Below are 22,329 nucleotides of genomic sequence, written 5' to 3'. Positions count from 1 at the left end.
AGAAAGGAAGGAAATGTAATACTTAGCTGCTTCAGTCATGCCCTTGTCTTTTTTCTGTATGTTGTAGGTTTGGATAATTTTGTCCAAGTGTGTGGAAGCTCCATGTGAATTTCTGTGATGGAGGGATGAGCATTTAAGGAACTTGTGAGGTTAGCCCTGTTGAGCTACCTGTAGGCTTCCCAGGGGAATATGCAGTAATGTTTCAAAATTAATTTGTCCTTCAACTTAATTTTAAAAGTTTCTCTTTCATTATATGTTTTGTCAGGTGTTGCTACACTGGCAGTGTGCATTGTTGCTGGCAATGTATGAATTAATAAATGGAGGTGTCAGTTTTGGGAAGCTAATGTCCTTGTCAAAGCTGAATGGAAGTTGACAGGCTTTATGGAAGAGAAGGAAGAAAAAAAAAAAAGGTTGAGGGGCATTTCTTTTGGTTCCACAGTGCAGAAAAGTGCAAAGGCAAAAGTAAGAAGGCAGTAATCTCAGGCAATGGAATGCATTCAGCTAGACATAAAAGTTATTGCTGCTGTTTCACAGAAGAAATACATATTATAAAAGTTACTCATTCACAGATTTTCAAACTGCACGTGGGTGATACGATTTTCTACTTCTATACAATTTAGATAATATAACCCTTGGGACTATTTTCAGTTAAATTGCCTGAGTGGATTTCTAACTACTTTATTTTAGAGTCAGAGACAGCTGTTATGTTATGTAATCACACTCTTTTCAACAGTGGAGTTGTTCAGTAAAATATATTTTCTAACAGGCAGTTGTCACTTTCTACCTTTGGGTTTTCTCTCTTCCTCCTTAATGACTTCAGCCTGCAAGGAAATCTTCCTGTTGCTCAGTGCAAAATTTCATCCTGTTAATTTCTCATCCCATATGACAGAGAGCTGCCTTGATTCTTCTTGCAGTATTTTAGGGCTACATCAAGTTGTTGTCTGTTTTCTTTGGCTTTCACATTTGGTGAATGCTTTGCTGTGTCTTTTAATTTGCCCCCTCCCTCAGCAGAATTTTGCAGAAACAAACCAACTGCACAGCAGCAAGGCTTATTAAAACGTGCACACACATACACATAATTTTCAGGGTCAAAACAAAAGTTTGAATGATTCATAGCAAATATCTGAAGACTCAGCTAAAAACTGAACATCTGTCTTTTCTTCCTGAATCTCATGGTGGGAAAGTCAAGCTTGACCATGTAACTAAATATATTACAATGTATATGCACAAGGGGCAAATGGGAAAACTAATAACTCTGATTTTTGCTGACTTCACTATTCAGCTAGTTCACTGTTTTAGTGTCACTAACAAATGTTTTGCTCTATGTTTTGGCTTAGCTTCCTTGGCTTTTGTATTAGAAATACATTGCAGTATAAATCTTAATGCCTTCTCAAATTTACAGCATTTAAACACAGAATTTGTGTGTAACAAGTAACTAGAGTAAATAGCAGAAGCAACAAGATTTAGGGACTGACCACTAGAGGAAGCTACGTAATAGTCTGGTCTTGTGGATATATTCAGATAATTCCATTTTACAGGAACTGTATTGTAAAAATATATCTAGAACAGAAAAATATATGGATTTTTTTCTAATGACCTCTGCAGTTCAGAAGTTTGTCTTTGCCACTTGGTGATGTTGTTTAAGACATCTTCTGTGAGTTAGGATTGATTAATAAATTATTTCTCAAAGGCAGTAAAACTGACAAGAATAATTTGAAGTAAAAAATCCCAAAAAATAGAGGGATTTTATACTTTTCTATTAAACTTGTGATCCTGCTTCAGATGGTTAAGGACAGGATCAATGTTTTTCGCCATTGAAGCATGCCTATATAGGCTGGAATGTATTCTCATAGAGGAAGAGCCACTGTAGAGAGGTTTGTCTCTTATGTGACATGGCACGCGTATATGCAGAGTTGGAGACATGTGATGCTGCTAGAATCTCTTAAGGTTATGGTAAATGACAAAGTCATGGAGAAGAGTGCAACTTACAATAGTTTATAATTTATGCAGATTTTCATAAAGTCAACAGAAAAAGCTTCACCTAATATCACAATTACCCTACTGTATGTTTAATTTTTTCTGCCCACCACAGAAAGGTGTTAGGGAGCTAATAAAATTTTTCACATAATTAATTTTATAGAAAATTTTGTCTGGCAACATAAGTGTATAAATGGTAGGGATTTCCTCTGAGTAGCTGGTCAGCTTGTAATTGGAAACAGCTAAACACTTTCAGTGCTCACTGTAAAATAAACATTTCTAAAATTTCAAACTTCTTGTTCTTTCACTGCAATAAGAGGAATGTTGGTTTATGCTTTATTAAGACATTGTTGGGCTTTGCTTTTTTTCACAATAGCCATGCTTTATTACTGTGTGCCTTTGGATAGGGCAGCTCTTTCATAAATAGTTACATACTGACTGAAGTGACTTCTGTGTGGTATGATTGCTAATATTTATGGGGTCTGGGATCTTGCTTATCAGCATTCCTTTTTGATTTAGCATGGTTTTAGATTGGCTGATTACTGATACCTTTTATCTCTTAGGCTTTTACCTTTAAAACAGTGATCTGAACATGTCTAGGCAAACTTGTTTTCTCAAAAAGTAGCAAACTACCAGATACAACGCATGTAGCAATTTTGGTGTCAATTTTTTTACTTTAGCTCTCTCTGTTTATTTTTGTCCTGTGACAAGAAAGACAAGTGGTTCATATGGACATAATTTCAAACTACAAATATCCACACAGTTATTCTTTTTGACTCTGAATGTGTGATCTCAGAGGCATCACTGCCAGTACAGTTCAGGGTTAGATAATTTTCTAAAACTAATACTTACGTGATTCTGTGAAAATAATTTTTGGTAAAACATCCAGACTTTACTGAGTACCATGAAAATATCATGTTATATGTAATATGTCCTTGAAAGCATCTTTTTTTTCCTTTTAGGTCCTTCAAAAATTTCTAATTCTGATATTTCTAGACAATGAAAATTTTAGCTTGACAAACTGAGGAACTGTCTGGGTATACAGAAAGTATGAGAAAATAATTCTGTATTGTTCAGTTTTTTAATTCCTCTTAGTATCTGAAGGGTGAATGCTGAAAAGTTAACGTTGATTTAGCTAGTGGATTCTTTGGAGTGCGTAATTTGGGGGTTGTTTTTGGGAGATGGTTTTTTTGTTGATACACCCAGCTATTCTCTTAAGTTCAAATCAATTTGAAAATATCTTACTTATACAGATGTACTTCATGTTGCAAAAACTTTAGTACCAAGTGTTAGATTGTAAGAGGGATTCTTACTAATGCTGGGAATAGTTCCTGTTCCCAGAAGAGAAACAGTAGTGAAGAAATGAAATTAAGATTGTACTATCCTGGCTAATGGAGAGACTTTAAAATGAGTTGTGTCAGTTTTATTCAAAATGCATCAGAATGCAAATAATTTACAAAAGAGTTTAATGGATTGTTGTTCAAAGATGGATTGTTGTTCAGAAATTGTACCAGAAAGGTTGTTTAAACTAAAAAGCCTTGTCAGTAATATCAGCTAATGAACTATTAAGTATCTATTTTTAAAAATTTAATGTTTCCACTTGGAAAAGTGGAACTCTACAAATAATTTTAAGACTGCTCTAGGTTCCAACAAGATCAATAGTGTACAGATGAAGCCTGTAGAGAAAATGTTTTTTTAATCACCTTTAGATGCAGTACGTTCAGTTTGCAATTAGGAGGATATTTCCTAGCTACTGACCATGAAATATGCACCTGGCATCTGAGAGACAAGCTGTGCTTTTTACAGTTTGTGCAGCAGTGCCGTTAACAAAGGTCTGCAGGTGGAAATTAGTCATTCTGCTGATGCTAGACTTGCATCTTCACTCACACTTAGGTTAGTCTTAGTGGGTTAAACTAAGCTTTCTTGGGAGTGAATCAGACATTTGCTTAAAAGTACATAGAAAAGTAATAGTTATAAAAGCAAGAACTCCTTTTTTTTAGTTAGTCTCATCTTACAGAGTATTGTTTATTTAGATTATTCATCTTCAGAGAATCTGGGTGAGAATGTGATAGGAAATGGACAATTCATGTTCATGTATGTAACTTGCAGGCTATCTGCTTCTAATCAAAACAAAACTACACAGCTCACACACCCACACCTTTTTTCCTCCTTCATCATGGAGTACCAGAATATATATAGATGTGCACCAGTAACAAAAGGACATGTTTACTCTACTGGTTCTCAGGAAACTAAGAATTTTGTTTTGTTTCCCCCGCTCCCTATACTGTTCTTGGAATGTCTAGTCATTCATTTGGAAGGTTGACAAATTAAATTACCTATTCAAAAACTACATTAAAAGCTAAATCAAAACTTATGAAAACTAAACATAACTTAGTTTCTAGGAAGAATGAGGAATAATAAATATACTTGTATGTAAACATAGTTTCATACAGCAATGCTAAAATTTTGACTGTTAAGTAAAGTTGAGAAAGGGAACAGGGTACTTAGTGAATGGAGTTACAGATGTGTACTTAGATTACTGATCCAAGCTCCTTTGGTAATCATAGGAAACTGGATGGAATTGCCAGTTTAAGCAGAGTATCTCCTCCTTTATCTTCAGCCCTTCTATTTTTCTTTTTTTAATCTTGAAAATCAAAGGAGACTTGTTTGCATTTCAGCTATTGAAAAGGCTGGTCCTTTGACTAATGAAACACTTGCTAGGCAGAATCTGGCTGTGATTACCAGAGTAGTGGTTTAAGGACCTTCCCTGACAAAAGCAGGAGTTCTCACCTTGGCCCTTCATTCCAGTGCTGAAGTTCACCATTGATAAAAGCAAGTCGTCAGCTCAAGGTAGGAACTGATGGTGTAGATGCCCATGTCTTGTGATGGACTCTCCTGAGGTCTTTGAAATCTGTCTATCGAGAAAATCTGATGAAATGCTCCACTGCCTTCTTCACAAGACTTTCATACATGTGGTTATTTGTCATGTACCTCACAGAATTGTCTGTTGTGTGGTAGTGTCTCTGAACAGCAACCGAGGATCTTCTGACCAACTAGGAACAGGTGACAAGTGTTCATAAGGGTATTTTCATGAACTCCGCAGTGAAATGAACTGTTAGAAAATGGATTTGAAAAAGCCCGAATGAGGGAGCAACAGGACTACGTAAATGAGTGAACAGCTTTTAACACTTAGAAAGAAAGGAAAATATGACAGCCATGAAGAATAATGAATGAAGGACCACCAGGTCAAACTGGACAACTTAAGAAGTATCTGTAGATACATACCTAAAGCACAAAGCTTAAAGTGAAATGCAGGGCTTTTGGCTGAAGCTGGAAAGCTAAAGTCCAGAAGAGTCATTTGGCCTTTTCAGCGAAAGGCCCTTATTCTCTGCATTTCAGAGAATGTCTCCGTGTTTGGTCTTCAGATAAGAGATTACTCTGCAATGAGAAATTGTCCTAAATATTTAGACTCATGCACACTTGTGTTTTACACCTCCAACACATTCTAGCCAGACTATTCTTAGGGAGTGTCAACTTAACCCAACTTGCTTTAAAATGAAGCTGCATTTTAGCTAGTTAAACAAAAAGCTATGTTTTGTCAGTGGGGCTTTTCTTGGACACTCAGAAAGAAGGCAGTTGGAGGACCAAATCTTTAGATAGTATATGTAGCAAACACCCTGTTTAATTGAATTTACCACTCTGGAAGGTTATTTTTTCTTTAAATCAAATGAGAACACTCACAAGACATGTTTTTGTTATTTTTGTTTATTTTGTTTCTTATTTGTTTCTATTGGAATGACAGAAAAAATATGTAAGGTGAGAGGCTCATAGGGGAAGTATGTAGCAAAAGCTTTATTGTCTGCCAGTAAATCCTTATGGCAAAAGCTGTTGAGATGCTTGGGAATGGTAGACACTTGATAACATTTGTGATGTGGAAAACAGCTACTTATATTTGCATTTATGGCACTCTTTTATTTAGGAGTGAATTGGCTTATGGCTACATTTATGACACTTCTGTTTAGGAGTGCTGTGATGAAAGCATCTAATCAATAGATCCATTTATATATGAAATGAAAAGGCTTTTGTGGAGTAAGTATTTTGCTTGTCTTCTAGTGTTAGACCTGCTAGGTTAGCTGTAGCACTCATTCAGATAATTTTGATAAAGTTATGGTGATATTTGAAGGAATGTACTGGTCTATATCTTTTCATGATTTTCACATACAAAATTAGATCTGGAAGGGTATTGTGGATTTTAGTTCATTGTCTTTACTGCTAACAAGCAGGTCTTCCCTGGCCTTGCTTAAAAAAATGTATTGCTAATCTTTTATGTTAATATATCTCCCATATTTTATGGAATAGTATGTTACATTTTCATTATGGGTTTATCTGGATTATGATTGTATATTCCTAATATAGATACCTTGTTCTGTGCTATTTAACTGAAGATTTTGCAGCGTAGGTTGTGTAAGTGCAAGACCAATGTTGGTGTGTATAACAATATTTCCAATTGTTTTTCTTCCCTTCTCACTTTAATATCATATGAGCTAGTTTCATTGAAAAGAGCAAGGTATCAGAGAAAAATTCAGAACAGAAAACCAATGTGGAAACACCTAGAACAACACAGAGGTTTTCTCTCTGCCACTGTATGAGATCTTTGTAAATTGAGGGAAGCTTGGTTTTGGTGTTTTGATTCAGTTTTGCATTACACTCTTTTACAGAAAGTAGGCAGATACAATCCTGATGAAACAGCAGTAGTGTGAAATCTCAAACTACCTTACAATTTGTGAGCAATTTAGTATCAGAAAGGGAGGTGGAATTGATGAAGCTCTGTAACATGGTCTGTCATATATGTGCATCTGCTCAGTGTTTATATTAATAAGCTGGATAACACAACAGAAGATGCTCTTTTATATTTGCATATGATGACACTAGGAGAGAGTGTGTGGACAAAAGGCAGTGTGATTTCAAAATTATCATGACAAATTGCAAATATGGTCTAATAAACACTGGCTAGAACTCAGTAGTGGCAAGTGCAAGAGTGTTACCTCTATTCAAGGATATTGTGCTACACAGATTATCTGAGGCTGTTGGTTAAGGGGGAAGGATTTGAAAAAAGATGTCAGAGATATAGTAGTTTTCAGGTTGAATATAAGAATTTTTGTTGTGCCAAGAAAAACTCCCATACTAAGATACAAATGAGATGTATGAAATAGTCTTTCTGCTCAAGGCACTAAAGGCTTTAGCATGGCTTCAGCTGTAACACAGTGCCAGTGTTGGACATCCTACATGCATATATAATACAGTTCAGCAGCTCAGAAGTGTGCAAGTTCCTTTAGCTGTGCTGAAGGTGCAGCATTTATTAGTGAATGGAATGGGGAAGGAAGAGTTGTCCAGTAGAAGAAAAACAGAGTGGTGTCAGGGAGCCCTGAATCAAGTTGTGTGCTTGTTTCTGTTTTGCAAGCTTTTTGCTTCCCTCTGCTCTTTGGATGAAAATTGATATCTTTTAGTTATTCAACTAAGATTTCAGCGTGGGTTTTCAAGTACAACACCTGAAAGGTAAATGGTCTTTTTCTGTAGGTACATGAATCAAGTAAACTTAAGTGCAAGAACGTGTCTTGCATAGAGGAATTTTTTGGTAGCAATTCTGGCAAATTCTGTTGGACATTTTTCAAGGAGACCCTGTGTATGGAATGATGAAATTTGACAGTGTGACTTTTTCATACAGGACAGAGGGAGTTTTTGCTGATGAGACTTGACACTTTTTTCAAACACACTGACAGAGATTGCAGACCCTTTAAAAGCATATTCTCAGCAATGTGGATCAGCTTCTTAGTAGCTTTACTGTGTATTGCTATGTGTCACCAGGTAGACAAGACTGGCACTGTGGTAACTATTTGCAGGTTCATTTTCAAGCATATATACACTGATGTTGCAGCAGAGATGCTGATTTAGTTAATTTGTATGTCTATATTCTTCAGTATTTTTCTATCTCAAATAGCTTATATTGAGTTCTGTGCTTTTCAGAATAGTTGTAGATCAGTAGGTAGCATTCATAACTGTCGGTGGCTTTTCTTGTAGTGCTGAAACTTGATTCAGAGTCTAAAATAAGTTAATATAAAAAGTTGTGTTGAGTTTGTGATGCCATTTAAATGAGAAATCATATTTACACATTTACTTGAATTTAGTCATGAACTCTGAAGCATTGTGACCTGTCGATTAATATGAGGAAAAGTGTTGTGGAGGATACTGGAGTATGGGGGAAGAGTGATGTGTTATTTTAGATTCAAAGGAGTTGACAGAATTCTGATGTGCTATCACTTTTCTATGCTCTTTATTCTGTTTATAAGAGGAAATGCCTCTTTGGGAAGCATGAGGGAGGATAAAGATTTCCAGTAGTGTGGGGATATCTGCCTGGTACAGGGTTACAAAAGCTTCTTGTAAAGCTCTTCTTGCCACATTGCAATTCAGCCTGTTGACAGTGTTGTAGATTACTCATTCTTAAGGATACTCAAATATGGACCTTAAGAAGCCACTTCATCACATCATTTCCATAAATAGTCTCCAGTAGCAAGCCACAGGCTCTTGATCAGAGTCTGTGGTGTCAGTTTGTAAATGGACTTGTGGGTAGGAAATACTAGGCAGTAACCTTTTGTACTTTCTATGGATAACAAGTGCATAATTTCTATGCTCACCTTCTACCCTGGCCTTTGGAGATGGAATCTTTATTTTCATGAGATGTTTTCATTAGTGGGAAAAAATTTGGAAACTGTGTCACAGGATGTTATAGTGATGCTGCCCCAGGAGAAGTAGAAAAACAAGTCTGTCACTGTCATGATGACAAGGTAACGTCTGGAAAGTAAGGGCAACCCATGTGCAGGAGAATGATTATCCACTGCCTTCTGCAGAGGGTTATCCAGAGTCATGGGAGGTTCAAGTTCACACACAGTTCCTATGGTAGTTGCCATTTTTCATCTTTGAGTTCAGTCTAAGTGAATGCATATTTATTACAGGAATTCAAATCCACTTAATGCACTTAATTTACCCTGACCAGTTTCACAAGAGAGATTGGGAATCTTTGGGCTAGTAATCCTCCCTGGTCCCTGAGAACAGTTGCAGCTGTTCCCTGTGTTTCATGAAGAGGAATTGTGATCCATGCTGTAAAATTACTCCCTTGCCCACATGCTGAAGACTGCAGTTGTATTTTGCATGTATCTGCTAACACCCTACAGGCTGATGGGTGACTCTCTCCATGGTAAGGTGCTAATTCCCACTGCAGTCAGGTGCCTTTTAAGTAAGGAAGTCCATACAATTTTCTTGTGGCATTTTCTTGTGGTAGGTCAAAATTGGCACCAAAGTGTGTAAGCTTTATAAATATAATTAGCTTTTGTTATTCTAGGGAAGTATAGGTTCCTGGACCTAGAAGTCCTTAAAGTTATCCAGAAAATACCAGAGTAGGATCTAGGAGATCAAAGAAAGGTAAAGCTCTTTGTTAATTTCTACCAGCTCAGGTAGTTGTGAGCTGGTTCTGGCCATTTGTTTGTTGTTGTTTTGTTTCTTTTACTACAGCCACTAGAACTATAATACGTTGCCTTTACAGTCTGAATTTGAGTACTGTTCCATGACTGTCTCCTTAGTATTCCCTTAATGATATGTACGAGATTTAAAAAGGTTTTAGGAAGAACCTAAAGTACATTTGGAAAATGTTTCTGAGGAGATGGTGGTAGTTATTGCTATCACAATTGATTTTTGCCATGTGGAAATATTTGAGACTTCTACAGCTTTTGGCTTTGGAATGAAAATAGGATTTTTTATTTCCACCATCTCCCCCTTCCAGTGAAAAAAGTGAGAGAATCTGAGGGAAGAAGAAAGAGGAGGTTGTCATTCTACAGTATGCTGGGAAGGACTGTAGGGGCTTCCTGAGACAGATCAGAAACATTGTAGCCTTACAGTGACTCGAGATCAGGACATTGTGGCCTTACAGTGACTTGAGTCAATATATAATGCCTGTTGAGATTTGTTAGAAGCACTGCTGTGCTGACATTCTGTGCTGCTGGTCTTGACTCCTCACCAGGTGCTGTCCATTTGCTTTAGAAGCTTCTTGGTGCACTTCTGACAGCTGCCACATGCCCTTTTGTCACCTCTGTCTCCTGGCTTGCTCCAAAATACCTGCAGGTCACTGGTAGAATGCCACTTACCTGCATTGAAAAGCATGTTTCCAACCCACCCTCGTTCACAGTGGCTAGACTTTCCTTTCCATACCTTTGCTTTCCTCTGTGGGGATAGAGGGGATTGTCCCTGTGATAAGGACAATCCCAGATGCTTGGGATAGTGGTTCACCTCCCAGAATCTGGGCTTTTTGAGTACACTGCAGTTCTCCAGAGATACTTGGGGTTGAGGGGAAAAAAAACTTTCATGAGGACTAGTCAAAATAACTCTCTGTCCTGTAGCCTTTCACTCTTTCGGGCATATTTCCAGCTGTGTTTTGCTGACATAACAGACCAGCATTTTGAGTCTTACTGCTCCTGGGCCTGGCATTACTGTACATACAGTGGTTGCTTTTGTTCAGTTTTGGAGACAAAAATGCAAGCTTCCATTTTCGTTCTTAGAAAATGCCAAATGTGCCTGAAATTAGGCAGCAGAGGATAGAAGTATGTGCCTCAGCCAAATAAATGACTTGTATCCTGCAGACATGAGAGTGGGAAAGTCTATTGATTCATTGTCACATAGATAGGAGAAATAAATATGTAATGTCCAGTACAAATGGCTCCAGACAGCTTCAGGACAGCAATCACATACATTGTCATCCTGTATGCAGATGTATAGATACAGACTGTAACTAGAGCCTAATGATAATGAGAACATCTGGAAGCATGTGGAAAATGTTGCCTCCCCTGTTCCTCACCTCTACTGCATATTTGGCCTTTCATTGTCTCGTGCAGATCCAGTACTGGAGCACTATTTAGTAGCTGCCAAAAATCAAGTTCAGTTAGAGCAGCTCTGGTGAGTAGGAGGATCAGAAGGACTCCAGCCAAGCTGGGGACACCGTGGTTGTGTTGGTTTTGGCAATTAGCCAGTTGCCCTTAGTGCTGTGTTTGAGTTTCTCCTTTTTACAGCTTCACACAGTTGGTGTCCTGATTCTGCTTTGGAGTCTGCATTTTTGAGTTCTCATGCTGTTGCTGTCTTTAGATCTTCAGCTTCCCTTTCAGTGTAGTCTGAAAACCAACCTGGCTGTGTGATCCCCTGGAGCTAGAGACCAGGCAGTCAGAAGTAGCATGACTTTGAGTTGGCTACACCCATACATAAAGTAGGTGTGTCTGGAGGTTGTTTTCTTTACTATTCCTATTTTCCCTCATCCTCAGTGCATGTATATATACAGATGATGCAACCAATGAAAGTCCCAACAAGCAACTATAAAAGACTTCCGCAAAGCAGTGAAGGTGCATATTTTGTCATTTCTGTCAGTTCTTGTGATGGACTTGGAGGTCTCTGGAAGGTTCTGGCCATGATGCAGGTGTGGCTGGTGTCTTCAGGAGATGAAGATTCATAACTATCAAAGCCTGTCTCTTGTTCCTCTTCCAGGCATGGCCCTTGTTTCAGCAGACACACAAGATCATGCAGTGGAATCATAGGCAAAACTTAAGACTGATCCCAAGGGACTTAAACCTTGTCTTCAGATAGCAAAATATTCACCTGTAGCCATGAGAAACTGGGGATTATCTTTCTATCTGTCTGTGCGTCTGTCTGTATTTCCCCATTATAGCTTCCTGCTCTCACTACCATGTTTTCATTTCTAGCCCCAACTTGGTTATAGGCAGTGACTGCCATTCTAACTTGTTGTCCAGCCTATGTCTGTTGTCACCTCAGCCTTTTCTTTGACATAGGTGCGAAGTCACATTTTCAGAACATGTGATCACGTATGTATATTTTAGCGCACATGAGCAGTGTTTGCAGGTGTCAGGACTCCATGCTGCCACTGTGTTGTGGTGGTCAACTCAGCTGCTTCCAGGAAAGCTGAGCTTTCTGCTGAGACCTCATAGGTGCCGTGGAATAGGTTGGCTCACCCACCACCAGGATGCTGTCACCTCACGACTCTGGATCCATGGAGTTTAATGCCATTCCAGTTTCCTCCACTTCACTTCAAATTCATTACTTCAAATACAGCTGTCAAGTTTTATGGTAGAATTTTAGAAAAATGCTGAGAGGAGTGTCATGTGTCGCACACACAAAGTCTTGATGAGTAGAAGCTCTTACTCTGCAGACTTGCTTTAAGTAGGGTTAGGTTAGGTACTGTCCCAAATGCCATTAGCTGCAAGTTTGTTGTGGAACTGAACAAGTGAGGATGGCAACAAGCACTCAGCAAAGAAAATAAAAAATATTTCTCTCAGGCTAGGAACAACTTGAATTTCTGATGCATGCATGAAAGCAAAAATGCCATTTTCTCTCCCACTCATTTTTTGTTCATCTTTTTCGCTTTTCTTCATGCTGTGCTCAAACTTTATAATTGTGGGCCAATTTTAGAAACGGTATTGTTTTTGAAATAGTATATTACTCCAATGTAAACATTTTTCATTTCAGTTGGAGTATTATGGTTGGAATAATGAGTACTTCCCTTCCTGTGTGCTAGCAGATGCTTTTTCAACATAATTTGATTTTGCTTAAAGGTTAATGTATATAACAATGGGTACTTGATCATGTATTCATATATCAGTACTCTGGAGACAAGTTTCATGCTGACCATTCAAATGAGTGTTATCATGCGAGTACTAACAAGACTGACTGGGAATAACTAAGTTACATGTTGGCGTGAGAGCCAGAATGATTCTGGTAAATTCCCACGTTACAACCTAACCAGCTTGATTCGATTCAGTACTTACTTTAATGGGAGCAAGGTGATCTAAGAGGAATTCTTCTTTATTGTTTTGCCTCATGGAAACTGTACAAAACCTCCTTGTAGTAACGGTAATTTGCTATTATGTGATTAGTTCTGGAATGTGTTAAGGGACATAAGCTAAGTTTAATAGCCAGAAATATTATTTTGTCTTAATTTCATTGAGGGAGTTCCCAAAGCTATGGAGACATTCCAGAGCTTTGTGATAAACTTTTGGATTGATATGATAGACTGCTGCCTTGTCATTTTCCTTATCTATATAGAGTCATGCATACCCATGTGATGGTTTACTTATGTATAGAGAGGATTATGAAATATTTTCCATCTCTGTTGCATCTGGTATCTTCAGGCCATGTATCCAGTTGCAATCTTGGTGAAGACAATTAAGCCCCTTGGCAAGCCAAACTGGGGTTATTTTATTTTAAAATACGCTTTAAAAAATTATAGTTGTTCGTATGTATTTTTTATGCTCTTTGCTTCTCTTTTTCTTTAACTTAGCTTTGTGCTTGCTGGAACCTTAAAAGTGTAAAACAAGTGTTTAGAAGCAATAGAATAACTTCCTTATTGTGTGGTTCCATAAAAATGATATCAACAAAAATTTAATCTCTGTGCTTTGAAATTATGTTATGATTTTACTGTGATGTATGCTTTTGTTGGTGGTGGTGTTTTTCTCTGTTTCAGGCCAAACAAACCAAGTGGCCAAGGAGGCAGCCAACAGATGGACTGGTGTGTATTGCAGTACACAGCTTCACACTAGAGCAGTTTCACTACTCAGTGTTAAGAGCTTTAAATTTGATCAGGATTTGATGTAGGATAGTCCTTACTTAAAAAACATAAAGAAATTTATTTTACATATAAGACTATTATGATTCAACAAAAAGAATACATCTTCTCAGTTTAGTTACTGAATATACTTCATAAGCCATAACAGATTTGTCCTTCTGGTCCTGTCTTGTACACTGTGTTAAATCCTGCAGTTTGTTTCCTTGGATGTGTTGAAATCTCTTAAGATGAGGAAAGCAATAAAGATTGGAAATGGTCATGCCTAGATATTCAGAAAGTTGAATTCTTTTCTGAATGTTCATTTCTTTCTAAACAGTAAAATGTTTTGTGGAATCTTATTGCTGCTACCATGTGATGGATGCTGATACAAAGTAGGTATTTCTCAAACTAATTGATCAGTTTTGACAGGTAAAATGATGCATAGTTTTAAGGAATGTTACTGTGATGACATTCATGAGGAAATTTAACTCAATTTTTTATTGTTGCTTAGCTTTGCTGTATTCATTTCCTTTTTACAAAGCAAACAATTTTTATGTCCTTATGTTTTTTTACAATTATTTGGAATATTGTTTATAATTTTTTGACTAGAGTAGATCTCTTACTGATGGACCACTTGCTATCATTGGTTGTGCCAAGTGTAGCAGGATATAACTGTCTTAGTCTTTGGACTATTTTTTTATATCTGGGTTGTTTACTGCATATGGGGAAATAAAATTATGTCTTCTGAGAGTTGTCAGGGCTTTCTGCTGTTGGTGACAGGCTCTTCTCAAGGCCTCAAATGAGGTAAAGGAACTGTGTCTCAGCCAGTACAAAGTACTTTGCTATTTAATTAGACTATTTGGTTATATGCTGCAGCATATTTTTCTTTTGAAGAGACAGTTTTAAAACCAAATGTGTGATAGTTAAAGAAAAGAAAACTATCTCTAAGCTGTGCAGAGACAGGGAACACTTCCTCTCCTAAGGAATGCTGCAATTTATGGGTGTTAAAAATGATGTAATGAGTTTCAGTAAATGCTGCAGTGAAAAACCTTGTAAAATTGAACAAAATGTATATGTTAAACTACTGTGATGCTAAAAGAGAAGTGCTGAGTAAAATAAAGCTTCTTTAATGTCTTTTTTTTAAACTTCCAAAAAATACAGTGTCTGAAGAAACATGCAGGACTAGAAAGGACCTTACAGTAAATTTAAATCAAATTTTTATAGCTGTAGACAGTCACATAGTAGATGTCTAGTTGAAGAAGGATCTATAAAATACTTACTATGCATATTCACACTTACCTCATCACTATAGCAAGCTTATGCTGTAATTGTAGCTTTCAGTCTCCTTGTAAAAGAGGAGCAAGAAAAGACAAAAATAATAAATTTTTATTCAGCACTAAGTAAATTATTTCCTCTTTTTTGGAGGTTATTAACAAAAGCCTCATGTTTTCTGTTCTAAATCTACTTGATAATGATGTTCCCCACTATGTACCTTTTCATACACACAAGAGACACTGCAAATGGAAGGATTTTGTTGTAGCCAAGACTATAAATCATGCTTTCCTAAATACTCAAAATGAATGTTTTTCATTCTGTTTACAGATAACATCTTTTCAATAAAGTCCTGGGCCAAGCGTAAATTTGGATTTGAAGAGAGCAGAATAGATAAAGGTTTTGGAATCCCAGAAGATTTGGATTACATTGATTAGTGTTCAGTTGATGGCTGACACAGTTGTGCATAGTTTGTTACATATTCATAGCTGCCATTAAAATGTGAATCCTTTCCAAACAGGTGACCATCCTTTAATTTGCTGGTTTTGTTAAGGTTAATAAAATACTAAAAATATTTTTTGCTGTGTTTTTTCTTGTACTCTGTAGATAGTAAATCTCTTGGTTTCTTCTGTTAGACAGATTTAGCATGGACAGAAGTTATAGGGAATAATTACTACAAAGTCTTGAGACTGGATTTAACTCTTCCTTTGCTTAACTGGGAGTAGTAAGTACTAAGAGCTAGAAGCTCTAGGGATTTATGTTTAAACGTGTTTAAGTCTTTGGAGTGGGAATAATTGGGAACAATATGGAGAAGGATGAATTTTCCCCTTATCTCACCAGTGAAATAGAAAAGAGAATAATCTTTTAATGGAAAACAGTGAGGCAGTAAGGAGCTGAGTAGAAAGGCTGAGGTCTGGTTTTGGGTAATTTTTTATTGTGTTGCCAGAACTGCTTGTAAGTTTACTGACAAAATTATATTTGTTGTTGGAAAATACTAGTTCAACAGAGCTGAATCTGTTCCAGAAAATATATTGGATTTGACACTGAGAGAGCTGATCTGGTCAAGAGTGTATCTGCATAGAAGAGGGAGCAAAGAGCACCAATCCCTTCACACCACTGTGCACCAAGATTTAGGATGTTTATCTGGGATGTGAGAGACTGAATTCAATTTACTGTTAAAAACTGAGCATTCTTGGGTTTATGCACATTTTTCAATTTTAGGTTAAAAGCACAGCCATCCAAAATAATAACAGATTATGAGCACCTCAATTTTTTGGTGAAGATTCTGAAAGCATCTCACTTTGTATCAGCTTCTGGTTTCTAGTTCTGAACAGTGCAACAAGAGAAGTGGACAGTGGAGACTCGTGTTCACCTTCCACAGCTGTGGATTGCAAGATGGCATTTCTACTGTACAGCTCTGGAGGATTTAAGCTTTACCTTTAGGAGGCAGGTGGGCCTGCTGCAAGCTGTCACTGAGAAGTGTCTGTTTGCCTTTTATGTAACATTTGATGAGAGAGCATTGCTGAAAATGTGGCATTCATCTGGAAATGTGCTCAGAAATCTGTCTCCTGTGACCTTTCCAATTAAAAAGTTTCCTAGCAGTTCAGCACATGTTAAAATCCAAGGATTTCAGGTATGCTCCTGGCTATTGCCATCTCATGTCTATGAAGACAGCAAAGTTACTGGGAAGATAACAGGTGGAAGATTTCATCTCATAGAGATAGCATAGCAAGCTATCCATTGCCTAAGGAAAATGTATGGGATGCTCGTCACATAGGAAGATGTCATTATGCTTAAAATTGCAACGGAGATGTTCCCTTTTATGTGTTTGGAAGGACTTTATTCCTAATTTGTCCAATACTGAACACTGAGTACAGCTGCTGAGTGGTGAAGGTGTAAGGGAAGTAGGTGGTGCTGAGCTGAGTGCAGTGTTGGAGTGTTCCTGAGCAGGCCTGGCTTTTGCCCCAGGAAAGGGGTGCTGTGCAGCAAAGCTCCCTGTGGTGCCAAACCAAACTACCGATGCGCTTGTAGTTTGGGTGGTTGGGTTGCTCTTGAATTTTGTGCCGTGAAACTGTAAAAGAGGCAGGCTATTTTGGTTCTTTTTAGGAGATTTCTCTTGAGTCTTTTTTTGGTTTTGCTAAACACTTAGAGCGACTATTTAGTGCCACCTAACAGGTGTGAGAAGCTCCTTGGCACATCTGATAAGAGCACATAACTGCCATACAGTAGAGATGATGATGACGTCTCAAAAGACTTGTTTGTATGAAGGAGGTTGAGTGCATTAACTTACTCATGTTTTTTGCCTGTTAGAATCACTTTCATGTGGCTGACCTTCTCCTTGTCAAGGAGCCTCAGGTAATATATGATCCGTAGCAGCTCGTGCACCAAGACTTCCTCTGGTACCTGTGGGGATGAGGGTTTCTTACTCACTTTACTGCTTTGGCTACTTTCCAAATTCAAGAGGGAAACGAAGATGACCAACTATGTAAGTTTAGCTGCAATGTTGTGGCTTCCTGTCTGTAGGGTAGAGGCATTGTGGACTGTAGTAAAACCTTTAAATATAACAAATACCATCTAAATAACTGTATTTGAGGTAGATTTGCCCAGAGATAGTACAGTCAGCCAGAATGAGCTGGCTTTAAAATGTCAAACACAGCCATTATGCTTTGGACACCAAACTTAGGTAGTTCAACTGCAGGGGATTTCTAGCAATGTAATTTTCTCTAGAGTTTTGGGTTTGTTTTGCAGGTACAGAACAGACATATACATACCATTGTACTTTATTTTCTGTTCTCTCTCTTGGTGTTGGTTAGCAAACCTGGAGGGAGAATATGTCTGGTTCTCTAATGACACAATTTTAGAACAGTCAGAACAGGAATTATTCAGCTGAAGAAAAGAATGGAAGAGGTAATGCACTACCAGAAACTGATTCTTACTCCTCTAGTGGAATAGATTTATTTTGTGCTACTTCTTTGTTATTCTGGATTTTTAGCACAGGTGAATTTCAACAGGACAAGCAAAGCCAGATCCTTTCTGAGAGAAAAAGAGACAATTTGTGTATCTTGCATATTCCAAGATACTTTGAGCCTGCTGCATCTGCTCACTTTTGGAAGCTTTTCTTCTTAAAAAGATATGCAGCAGACTGTTAAATCCCACAATATGAAACCATGTAGGATTGTGTGTTTGAGATGTGTGTTCACTTTAGTTTTTAGGAGAAGCTGGGACTTTCTTCTTCTGCTGAGTTAAAAGTCAGTAACAGTTAAAATTAATTTTCTTTCTGAGAATTTTTTGCTCTTAGCAAAAATGAAAACACTCAAGCTGATTTATTGTCCCAATTTGTATTTTCAGAGTTTTCTTGAGAAAGAATCTGAACTGTTTCTAAAGAATCTAGCAAGAAAACACTAGTTTAAGTGCTTACTTCTACTGTTATTCTTGTGGTTATGTCACAGCTATTTTATGTCTATGTCTTCCTCTTTTTCTTTCTTGTGCCCTATAGGTTTTTTTGCCCATGTAAGGTAAATGTTTTCAACTGTTACAGCTAAGTCAGGAGGCCAAGCCATTGCTACAATTCGGGTTTATAATTAAAACAGTTACTAGTGCAATGGGTGAAAATCAGACCTGCTTTTAACAGGAGTCTGTAGCTCTGAACAGTACCAGGAACAGTATCAGGTTCAGCTTTTCAAAATCCTGTGAGTAGTTTATTTTTACAGTGCTAGGCTGAGGTGTTGGATAGGCCTGCTCTTTGGGACTGGTGTTGATTTGCCACAGTGAATTATGCAGGAGAAAATATTTATGTCTATTTGATCTACTAGGAAACCTTATATATTTAAAGAAATGTGCTGATTGTATCTGCCCTTTCATTCCATTCGTCCTTGTCTTTTATCTTGCCATCCGCATGCTCTCTACAACACCGAGCATCAGCTCTAGGACTCTATTTACGGTACTTGCAGAGTGTTAAATGTTAACAGTCACAAAGGTTTAGGTTTTGACACAAGTCAGTTGCTAAGCCTTTCATTAATGCATCATGTAAAATGTCATGGCTGTTCGGGGATGTATTAAAAGGGAAAATCCGGGCTCTGACACAAATGGCACAGTGATGCTGCAATCATGTGACAGGTAGAACTGAAACTTCTTGGGAGAATGAGGGGAAAAGAAACCCAGTTTGTGATGGTGACTAAAGAACTTCAATGCAAGAGCTCCTTAGAGAGTCCTTCCGTTACCCAGGCATGTTTCCACCAGTCAGGTGATCTGGTTGGTGCTTATATTCACCTTGTTTCTTTTTAGAGGTAAGGTTTGTATGATCGTATATTTCTGTCATTTATCTTCTCCTTTTCCCTCCCACTGTTCTTAAGTTAGCCAGTGATTTCAGCTAAGTTTACTCTGAGGGGCCCTGATACAAACTCACAATTTATCTCTTCTGTTTGGCTGCCTGCCTGATAAATACAGGCTTTCCCTTTCCCACCTACCACTTTTGGGACCTGAGAAGGTGTAGAGCATGCTGGGGGTGGGAGGAGGGAGGAAAGATGGTGATGGAACATTACATGAGGGTCTGGCAGCATTGCTGGGCCTGAGATGGGATTGTTGTGTGCATCCTTTCAGTGGGAAGGAACAGGTGACTTCAACAAGTGAAGTCCTCAACTAACCTCGGTGTCACACATGATTGGGTTCTTCCATGATGGCAGTAGGGAACTGCCAGCTAGACACAGTTCCTGTGTAAATATTCTTGTGCCTAAGGACTCTGCCTCCTCAGCTTCTTTTTCTCCTTGTCCCATTTATATTTTCCACCCCTCCACTGTCATTTCCCTTTCAGATCTGCTTGTGGCAAGCACGTAGGCTGAGCAAGCGAAGCACTGCAGTCTGTACAGATGGTTGTCTGTCTTCCTCCTCCTCCTGCTGACACTGCTGTCAGCACACACCTTCCAGTGCACAGGCACACGGGAAGGGAAGCATCTCTCTCTGTGTTAGACTCGTCTCTTTAAACTGTATGCACAGAAGGTTGCATGTCAAGAAGACCAGGGAGCAGAAGGATCTGTGAACACCACCACAAGCACCACTGAACTTCTCAGTGTCACTTCAGACTCTTTTATAACGCCTCACAAGTGAATGAACAGTTTTTATGCTATGTGGTGGTCGCACCTAACCTAGTTAGAAAAATTTTCCTTACAAAAAAAAGTTCCTGCTGAAGTGTTTATAAGGAACAGTTTTTAAGCAAAACCTGCTGGGCAATTTTCTGTTTCCAGTATTTGATGAAAACCCAAGTTATGCTGAGAAAGGATGAGCCTTTCCCTATGAAAAATTTAATTTTAAAATATATTCCAGCTTTGTTTAAAAAAACCTTACTGGACTGGCAACCAGTGCTAAAGTAAATCCTGTAACCCATCCAGGGGCCACCTTTTTCCAGGTGAGATTATTAACTTCTGCTGTGCTGCTGCTGCTGAAGCAGCAAAAGGAAAAGCTATTTAAAATTACAACTTCTAGAGAAAACCAGTGATTGAAGAGGTTGTGTTTGAATAGAAAAAGGCCTGAATTACCATCTGCATATTGAAGCTGTGTCTTACAGGGATCCCACTCTACCTGGACACCTTTGATCATATCACCTTCCTTCAGGCTGCACCTACCTCACTGGCATTTTGGAGATGGGATTTTTATGTTGAGATGAAAAAAAAAAAAAAGAAAAGAAAAAAAAAATCCTCATTTTTTGCAGTCTACAATGAGAAAAATTATAATGCTTTCTTTCTTTCTCTTCCTGCTAAGAAAAAAAAGGGGAGTAAAAAAGTCAATCACATGCTTTCTTGCATTATCATTACTAGCCATGCAAAATAATGCCTCTGGCTGATTCCTAGCATTCTGGAAGATTTTTGAAGGAAGCTAAAAAGTCAAGTTTTCATACTTTGTTTTCAGTTTCTCAGAAAAAATTAATTATCTATTGAATCATATTTTTTTTCCTTGTTATGCTGTTCTTACTCAAAGACATACTCCCAATGGCATTAATGCTTTTTGATTTTGTTTTTTTTTGCATGGACATAATTAATCATCATAATAAACTATATTCTTCTGCAGGCTTTTTTTTTCTCCTGAAATATATTCTAGGCAACATCCTCTTCACTAGGCTTTTAAAAGTCAGTCAGCTCCTGAGATGAGTGATTTAAAAATCAAAAATCGAGGCTCTGTAGCCTGTTTGTTATTCCAGTGACTACTGATGCTGTACCTGCCTGAAGAGGATATGTAAAAAAATAACATAAGGAAGTTGTACCAAGAACTCCAGAACACCAGTCTCTGTATCATCTGGTGAAAGGCAGGAAGCCTGGATGATGTGTTCCATTTTTGGTGTAACTACCATCCAGAGGCTCAGCAAATGAGTAATTTTTTTTTTTTTTTCAAACAAAGCAGCTTCAAATCCATCTTTGCAATTCATCAGCTTTTTCTGGTACTTTCAAGCTGCTTATAGAAGTTACCTTAGATTGGAGGTGGTAAAAATGAAAACAGATTCACAACGAAAACTTCAAAATTTAAAATGTTATGTTCAAAATTGGATCTCACATTGTTGAAGCTGTCTTTTTGTTCAACAAAATAAAATCTAGGAGCCCTTTTCTTGTCATAAACTGTTTAAATCATTAGAGAACTGTACAAACCTAAGAGAACCGTGCATGTCTGGGTAGGAGATATGTCTTCACTCTTTCAAGTAGGCATGATCTAAAATCTGCATTTTGGGGTTCTGGTTTTCATGCTTGTTCTTTCTTCAATGCTTACACTGGAACTAAGAGAATTTTCTATTAAGTAGCCTTTACTGCTATGCAAATTTGACTGATAACTGGATAGGAACATGGAGAAATGAAAAAAGAAAATTTAATGTCTAAATTTTTGGTTCTTTTTAGACTTTTCCCTTGTCAGTCTTGAGCCAACAGAGTGGGCATTGTCTGACCTCTGGTTTGAACTAACTTCCCAAATCAGAAAACCATAAATGAAAAGTGTTGATTTCTGACTTGATTTTCTATACCAACTCCCCAGCTGCATCATCCAGCTTTTGATAGGGATCAGATAGAAAAAACAATTGCAGTGAGTTTTTGCAAAGGTTTTTTGGCTTTTTACTGTTACTGTTATTGCCTGGCATGTCTCTATCCTGAAATAGGGCGAGAGGGGGGAAGGTTCACTGCTTAAAAAGCACAAGTAAGATCTATGCTTAGATTCACCTTTGATGGTAGTTCCCTTCTCTGCCCTTCTAGACAGCTTTATTTTTGACAAATTTACCCTAACAAATGCTTATCTTGGCAAGTGAGTGGTGAATAGTCGTACTCTAATATAGGTGCTTTTGCATCATAAACTAGTATGCAATAGTGCAAGCAATAATTTACAGTTAAATTAAAAAAAAAAATTCTGAGGGCCAGGCTTGCAGGTGTACTACGGAATTACTGAAAGGAACGCTTTGATGT

At 37.8% G+C, this 22,329-nt stretch overlaps 1 protein-coding gene across 3 annotated transcripts in view; it reads left to right on the top strand.

Moving 5' to 3' along the window:
* MND1 (meiotic nuclear divisions 1) overlaps window positions 1-22,329 on the top strand; it is a 62,105-nt gene that overhangs the window by 25,184 nt on the left and 14,592 nt on the right. Inside the window, exons 7-8 of one of the 3 annotated variants that reach the window (XM_085578054.1) lie at window positions 13,547-13,591; window positions 15,230-15,473. The exons of 1 other annotated variant lie outside the window; for it this stretch is intronic. In XM_085578054.1, coding sequence (XP_085434180.1) covers window positions 13,547-13,591; window positions 15,230-15,336 — 152 coding nt within the window. In that variant the 3' untranslated portion in view covers window positions 15,337-15,473. Of the gene's footprint in view, window positions 1-13,546; window positions 13,592-15,229; window positions 15,474-22,329 lie in introns of those variants that run through there. One more of the 3 variants, XM_085578055.1, reaches the window with a different exon arrangement.

This window comes from Lonchura striata, chromosome 4 (assembly GCF_050655825.1).
Source record: "Lonchura striata isolate lonStrDom1 chromosome 4, ASM5065582v1, whole genome shotgun sequence".
Lineage (NCBI taxonomy): Eukaryota > Metazoa > Chordata > Aves > Passeriformes > Estrildidae > Lonchura > Lonchura striata.
Note: the sequence above shows the minus strand (reverse complement) of the source record. Positions and strands in the feature narration are given on the sequence as shown.